The 8,308-nt window shown below is 36.9% G+C and overlaps 1 protein-coding gene across 6 annotated transcripts in view; it reads left to right on the top strand.

Moving 5' to 3' along the window:
* The first annotated feature begins 1,517 nt into the window (after positions 1-1,517).
* The window catches only part of camsap1b (calmodulin regulated spectrin-associated protein 1b), a 31,419-nt gene continuing 24,628 nt past the window's right edge, over positions 1,518-8,308 (top strand). For 2 of the 6 annotated variants that reach the window (XM_016527902.1, XM_016527900.1), the window contains exons 1-3: positions 1,875-1,985; positions 2,371-2,538; positions 6,420-6,682. In XM_016527902.1, coding sequence (XP_016383388.1) covers positions 1,925-1,985; positions 2,371-2,538; positions 6,420-6,682 — 492 coding nt within the window. In that variant the 5' untranslated portion in view covers positions 1,875-1,924. Of the gene's footprint in view, positions 1,795-1,874; positions 1,986-2,035; positions 2,122-2,370; positions 2,539-6,419; positions 6,683-8,308 lie in introns of those variants that run through there. The other 4 variants (XM_016527903.1, XM_016527904.1, XM_016527901.1 and 1 more) reach the window with 4 other exon arrangements.

Genomic DNA, 8,308 nt, shown 5'->3' with positions numbered 1-8,308 from the left:
ATTATTGCTCACATTATTGCACTTATTTGTTCGCTCTATGTTGCCCCAAAAACACATTAACCCATTTAATCCCGCTGGTCACAATAGTGACCTTAAAAAAGTTTTTCATTTGTAAAGCTCTAAAAACCTTACTGACTGATGTTTAAGTGCACTTCCTGCAAAAATGGAAAAAAATAAATAAAGGGTCTCAATTAAATATGTGCAGTTTTTCACATGGTTGGTGAAAATTGTCACATGACCAGAGTAGTTTATTTCCTGTTTGCACCTTGAGAAGATGATAACGGCATCAAAGCTCCAAAACAAAAGGCTAGTAAAGTATGTTAACATAAAGATATGACAAAGATTTTTGGTACACATTATCTTTAGGGTGTCTAGTATTAATATATGAATTCACATATATTTCGTTTTGTTGAGTGTGGTCATAGAATGAGTAAACATCTTGATGGTCACAATAGTGACTGGTGGGATAACAGTGAATTTAGGTATACAATATAAATCCTTTTAAAGTCCCGATGTCCTCTACAGAGGACATGGCATAACATATGAATAAAATATCATTTTACAAAAGTTTTATTTTTCAAATTTTTTCTTATGCTCTAAACAATGTAATGACATGACAAAATACTAAATTCACAAAACTGTTTTTTTTCCCTGGTGGGATATTTATGAAAAAATTATACTTATTCATACTTATTCTGACCTATTGAAATATATAAAAGAAAAAGTGATCATACTAAATTTTATTATACTTTAAATGAATAAAAACTGCTGACAAATGGGTAAAACCTAGTGGTTTGAAGGCAAAGATTTGTAAAGGTTTAATAACAATTAAGTATTTTAATTAAGAGTCATCTAATGACTCTTGTTCTTAATCTTGTTCTAAATATGCTTGACAACATTTTGGAATATAAACTATTGTTAAACTGAATGACATTTTAGTGGCTGTCTTCTGTAAAAATGTATGATAGTCATTATTTTTTTTACTCAGACTGAATGAATGAATGAAACAGAACACATTCTAATGTGCAGAAAAATATAATTAAGCTGTATTGTACTTTTATTGTTTTGATGCCAGAAAATCCCTTTTATTCTTTGACCCATATACAAATTGGAAACTTGATATCACACTTGTGTCTCCCTGTTACAGTACCTACCTTTGTATATTTTACATTACTTAATAAATTCACCAGGAATCTGCAAATAATAAATTGCCTATCTATCACAACTAACAGACAGGGCAATAAAGACCCGTAAACAACACACTGTATTATCAGTGTTCATTATGTGTAACCTGACTTCATCCATAGGGCTGGAATGCCCATAAACATGATCAAAAATAATACAGCAAATAATTATCGTGATATAACTAGGAAAGATCAAGAATCAGCTCAGCTCAGCTCCAGAATTTAGCGTCATCCCTAAGCATTTCCAGTTATCTTTTAAAAACACAGGTAAAACAGGTGCGTGCTTTTCTCAACAAAACACAACACCAGGCCTAATAACAAACAATATCTGTCTGCATAATTCTCATTCACAACAGCACATCGCCAATAATTCGCATTTAAAACTGTATTTACGGTGTGTGTTGCTGTTATTCTGAAGTGTGGTAGTAGTGAAGGCTGTAACACACTCTCAAGGGTTTGTCATTCATCCACCGACACTCACTCGTATCTGTTCGGACTAAACGTGGCCTCATGATTCCCGCCGGAGCCTGTTACCCTTTTCTCTCATTTTTCTCCCACAGATTTGCCAGAGTGGATTGTTGATAGTTTACTATCTGGAAGGTACGTGGCGGTAAATATGGCTGTTTTCATTAATTGCTGACAAAGAAGCTGTTTTTTTAGCTGCGGGTTGCTAGTCCTCATCTCATTAAGCAGCATTAGCTGTTAGCTGCTTGTAACGTTAACTGTATTTCAGTCAAAACATGCAAACCAGTTTACGCTCAGGACAGCAGCTCTCGCAGATGGTTAAATCTATCTCTCCATGTGAGTGTTTGAACATTTAATAAATTATTTTGGTGTTTGTTAGCTATCTGGGCGACGGCTAGCTAACGTTAGTTACTTTCTATATAAACTAATCACAGGCCAAGTTAGCTTATCTTGTCAGGATCCAGGCGGTCAGGTTTGTTTTGTTCAGTAGCTGTTTGTAACAAATATACATGTCGTTTGTGTCTGGGATTTTATTGTTATTATAATTTTAGGGGGTAACGTTAAGGTTGGAATAAAAGATGCTCATGTGCTAGTTAGCTTGGACGCTAAAGAACTGAGTTATTGCTCCAAAGCCTCTGACACCCCAGTGCTTGACATGTAGCTTATGAAACGCCGCATGCCCTCAAAAGGTTGTTTGAAAGTGCTTTTGCTTGTGTGTTAGCAGACGGTGGTCGCAGGATGGACGCGGAGCTGGGTGCTGACAGCGCCCGCAGAAAGATGGAGGCGGCGGGCGAGGCGCTGGAGATCGTGCCGCTGGAAATGTATGATTCAGCCCGAGCCAAAATAGCGGCTAATCTGCGATGGCTGTTTGCCAAAGCCTTCGGTATTGGTGAGTTGGTTTGATTGTGTTTATGAATCAGAACTGAGAAAGACACTTTATTTATTTATTTATTTATTTATTTATTATTAATCGATTCTGTGTGATATGTAATCAAAGACAGTTGGCTAGACAGACAGATGTGTGGTGTGCTGCTCCCCTGTGGTATATTACCATCTGATACCATCTCTGTACTATGGCACTGAGCAGTGATTATGGTAATGATTACCATACTCATAGTTACTTAGGCGTTGTCGTATTACATGTCCACAAATGGTATTTCCATACTACTTGAACATGTACTATGGTCCTTTATGTAGTACTTAAAGGATACTGTGGTATGTACAAATTATATTTTAATAAAACTATGGTATTTTCACTCTGTCTAACCTTACAAAAAAGCACAGGGACATTGAACTGCACTGGTATCAGATGATAATACCATGGAACTGTGATGGATGCTGCTGAAAGTCATTTACCAGGGTATTACGTAGTACACCGGGAATACTGGAAAAGTATTTTCAAGAATACCATGATACATATCTCAACAACCATTATAGTAGTATGGTATCTTTTGCTGTTTTTTTTAAACTGGAAACAAGGTTGTTACAATACCAATATTTTCGATACCACTGAAATTTTGGAATTCTTGATAACAAAATAAATTAATTATAATTATTGAATAGAGGTAAACAGTCAGAAATATAAAAATAAGAAAGAAAAAAAAATGTAAAACTACAGGAACAATTATATAAATAAAGTTTTCAAGTTGGTCTATCTAACAGTAGTATTCAAGAAATATTATATAAATTGAAACTAGTAATCAAATGTAAAATGAAACACTGCATTAGTTTTCACTGTAAGAATTAAATAAACAGTGATTCTAATTAAGGCTCCTAATTAAGCTGCTACTTTTTTTGTAAGTATTTACATACAGTACCAAGGTCTTGACATGATACTCCAAGCTACATAAAATATCTAAACACCATGGTGTTGCTATGGTACAGAAATGGTATTGCTGGTATTTTACTCTGTTATCCATTCAGAGGGCACTGATTTAGGGTTAGGGTAATTTTTTAAGCATTGCACAAAACAAATACCACTCAACACCTTGAGAGGTCAAGAAATATTACATATGTATCAATTGCATATTGCCTACAAATGTTATGCCTGAAAAGGCTTAATCAGCCCTATTCTTTATTGATTTGTCTAGTTGAATAATGTAAATATCTCTGAAGTAGCAGTCTGTGGGATTTATGGGGGAGTGTAGTTGTTTTGGGGTGGGAGGGCAGCAGTCCGAATCCACTGTTGTGGTATTTCAGTCAGGTTCACAAGCATTTGTCCCATCTGCAGAGCTTGCACTATTGAAATGTTGTGGATGAACAGGAATGGTTTTCCTAATGCTATTGACTCCCTGTCAGCAGATATGGAGCATTCACTGTATGCAGGGCACCTAGAGTCTGTTTTTTTTTTTGTTCTATCCAAAGAAGTATATTATGTATACGTTAAATTAAAAAAAAAAATCAAGTTTTTATACATCTGTTGAATTAGTAATTCCTCAAAAATTAAGGATTGTCATCATTTAGTTGCCCTTACGTTGTTCGAAACTTTTTTTTTCTTCTGTGGAGCACAAATGGAGAAGTTCAGCAGAATATCCAGGCTGCACTTTTGCATCTGAAAGTGAATGGGGAGAAACCTGTTTACTTTCAGTACATTCAGTTACGGCACATAAAGACATCACACAAGTGCAAGTGCAACTCATTTGCTGCATATTTTATAGATAAGTAGGAAGCTTTTTTTAGCCTATGCTCTAGTATCAGTCACTAATGACTGTTTCATATGAGCAGTGCTGTGTGTGGCCAAATTACATCAAACTTCTAATAGGTGGAATTTTTTTTCCACTTTTTCATTTCATGTACGTATTCATTTAGTTTGTCATTTAATTTTTAGACTTATTCAGTATTGATTCATGGTGGTACCCAGAAGAGCTGCACACAAGATCTGTTTGAGCATATGGCTCCTGTTAAATCACCTCATAAGACTGGCACCGTGGAATGCTATCCTATTGAAGGATGTATTCAAGCATGTACTGATATGTAGCCTGTAACCCCTCTCACAAAAAGGCACCCTGGTCTGCCATCATCAGTGAATGAAACAGAAATGTGGTGTGTAAGACTCCTGACCTCGTTTGCTGAGGAAACTCTCTCTCTGCTGTTGAATGTTGAATTTTCTGAACAGTCTATGCAGGGTGTGTCAGTTTGCCATAATACTAATTGGTAATAATAATACCATGGATATCAATGTATTATGTAAACATGGGAGGTAATTCATTGCATTTCTTGGAGGGTCAGGTATGTACTTGTTTGTGAGTTGAAGTTCAAGTACATTTTGTTATTCCACTGCTACTCAGTTCTTTGTCCTTTTCCCCCCATTCTGGTTCATCTGTTGTTCAGGATATTCCCTTCAGTAAAGCTGTGGAGTTGTTTCGGCCCAGTAATTGGCCTGAATGGCGATGAAGGCCATGTGCCTCTTTACTGTCAGAAGTGGCCCAGATTTGGAGGGCTTCTTTGCGTTCTGCTAATCACTGCTTTGAATGTTGTTTTGAATGTCCATTACAGTTTCTTTTTTTTTTTAAATCTGAGACGTAGTATAAATGCAAATGATTGCAACTGGGACCCTGTTTTCTGCGTCTTGCCCTTTGGTGTAGATTTGTGAATTTTTCATGTTTAATATAGTTAACACGTAGGCCTACACTAAGATGACATTCTGGTAACACTTTACAAAAATTTACATCCATTTAATATTAGTTAACTACAGTAGTTAACATGAACTAGCAATGAAAAATACTTCTAAAGCATTTATTAATCTTGGTTAATGTTCATTCCAACATTTACTAATACAGTATTAAAATCAAAAGTTGTGACTGTTAATATTATTCAATGGACCTGAGCTAATATGAACTAAAATTAACAGTTTGATTAATAGATACTGTAACAAGTGTATTGCTCATTGTTAGTAATGTTAGTTAATACATATTGTGAAGTGTTATCGAAATTCTTAACTATTATGCCTGCAGGTTTATGACCTCATAAGAATTGACAGATTTATATAATTGAAAGTATATATTATGTGCATTGCTTAATGAATCATTTGTCACAGCACATGACCATTTAAAATGAAGTAGAAATGGCTGAATACATTTTTTAAGTCATTCATTATAGTGTTCCAGCTGTAAATAGATATCCCCGTGCACATGCTATGCAATGCTAATGCAATGCTATGATTACTTCCCTGTGTCATAATTGTATAATACTTACTTGTTCTTTTTTTTACTTACTATTAAGTACCATTCTTTAAACAACGCCTGCTTGTGGCAGACATGCTGGTTTGGAACAAAGCAGACAGCTCCACGTGGTATATCAGAGGGGGCAGGTGTGTGCATAAATTCATGCTGGATGGTTGCACCCAGTGCCTTCACATTAATGATATGCTTCTCCTGGGGGATACCGGTGCAGAGGGTGTGGATGCATGAGAGCTGGGTATGGACGGACGGAGCAATGGCTGCTCAGACTAGGACACGTCTGGCCTTGCTCCCCTCTGTTTGAGCTTTTTGGTTGCAGCCAGACCCCAGCTGCCACAGCTGATCTGCGACTGCACAGGAGATCTCATGAAGAGGGTAGAGCCCTATGGCTGGCTTTTCACACCATCATGCTATTGTCTAGCACATAGTGCATTAGTTGGCAACAAAGCAAGGGATTGCTGGCAGATTGCATCTGATGCCAGACGCAGCAGAGTTGTAGCAACAATAACAGTTGAAAACATCCTCAGTAGGCCTATTTCATCAGGGTCTTAATTTCTTTATATCCTAATTTATTGTTTTCTGCTCCTGTCAGATCACATCCCAGAGGACCTGCGAGACCCGTTCTACACAGACCAGTATGACCAGGAGCACATTAAGCCCCCGGTGATCCGGTTACTGCTGTCCTGTGAGCTGTACTGTCGCGTGTGCGGCCTCATTCTCAAAGGAGACCAGGTGGCCTCTCTGCAGTCCCACCAGTCAGTCATCCAGGCCTTGTCTCGCAAAGGCATCTATGTCATGGAGGGTGATGACACGCCTGTCAGCGACTCAGATCTGACCTGCCAGCCAATTAAAATGGTGCGTCAATGTTGCATTCAAAATGTATTATGTCATTTTGTATCTTTGGGTATGTTTGGAACACTACTCATACTATTTTTGCATATGTGTATTTATTAAAATCACATATTAATAAATATAACCCCATATATACACATTAGGGCTGTGCAAAAAATCGAATGCGATTTTCATGCGAATCTCGTCAGTAAAGCTGCTTCTGGTGATTAGTAGTAAATCTCCAGCACGTGCTTTCAGATGGAGCGGCATTTACTACACCTGCGATTTTGAACGCGATTTTGTGTAGCTTGTCAGTGAACTACGGCTCTGTGTAGTAAATGCCGCTCCATCTGAAAGCACGTGCTGGAGATTTACTACTAATCACCAGAAGCAGCTTTACTGACGAGATTCGCATGAAAATCGCATTCGATTTTTTGCACAGCCCTAATGTGTATATATGGGGTTATATTTATTAATATGTGATTTACATGTATTAATGAATATAATATACGTTTATATACAAACATGTTACCATTCAAAAGTTTGGCATCAGTAAGAAAAAAAAGAACAAAGAAACTAATGCTTTTATTCAGCAAGAACACATTAAAGTACCCATAGTAAACTCATTTATTAAAGGGGCCATATGATGTTGCTAAAAAAGAACATTATTTTGTGTATTTAGTGTAATGAAATGTGTTTATGCGGTTTAAGGTTAAAAAAACACATTATTTTCCACATACTGTACATTATTGTTTCTCCTCTATGTCCCGCCTTTCTGAAACGCATCGATTTTTACAAAGCTCATCGGTCTAACCAATAAAACCCATTACAAATTAGGCATTTGTTGCATCCAGTGGGGACATAATTACGGATTATAATGACTTATACTGTCTTTTTACGCATTGCATCGCGTCGCGCCACGTAAACATAAAACCATGTCTGCATTTGTGATCGGAGAAACGACAAACAACAAGTGCTACTCTACACTGCTCAAAACTTGCGTTTGAATCGTAAGTGGCAAATTTTTTAAATATGAAAACGTACTTACAGTCTGTGAGTCAGAACAGCCGGCACTGTAGGCTACTCCCAGGATCAGGAAACGGTTCTCCATAAAATGCGCTGCATACATCTGAATATTTGGGTTGAACTGTTCTGGAACAGTGTTGTAAATACAACTTAACCACTGATTTCTAGTTGTGTCCTCTTGGAAGGCCAAACAAATTATTTTCGCTTTCGCAACGAAACACACAGCGTCTTCACGACATGGCGGCGGCGGCAACAATACTACAGCGAGAATAAAAGTTACACCTTCTTTCTTTGCGTGAACATTTGGGCGGCATTATGCAAAATCTTCGGTTACACTTTATTTCGATAGGCCACTTTAGACATTCTACTAACTATAAGTAACTTTGTAACTACATGTCAACTACATGTCAACAAATTCTAATTAATTTGCAACTACATGTCTACTAACTCTCAGAGTAGACTGTTAGGGTAGGTTTAGGGTTAGTAGAATAAGTTGACAAAGAAAGTGTTAGAAGATAATAAGCAGACAGTTTACTAATACTCTACTAACTGCTAGTTGACATGTAGTTGCAAAGTTACTTACTGTTAATAGAATGTCTAAAGTGGACTATCAAAATAAAGTGT

The sequence above is a fragment of the Sinocyclocheilus rhinocerous genome, unplaced genomic scaffold (genome assembly GCF_001515625.1).
Source record: "Sinocyclocheilus rhinocerous isolate Xijiao unplaced genomic scaffold, SAMN03320098_v1.1 scaffold62, whole genome shotgun sequence".
NCBI classification, from domain to species: Eukaryota; Metazoa; Chordata; class Actinopteri; order Cypriniformes; family Cyprinidae; genus Sinocyclocheilus; species Sinocyclocheilus rhinocerous.
The sequence above is the reverse complement of the archived record's forward strand: the minus strand, read 5'-3'. Positions and strand labels throughout refer to the sequence as shown.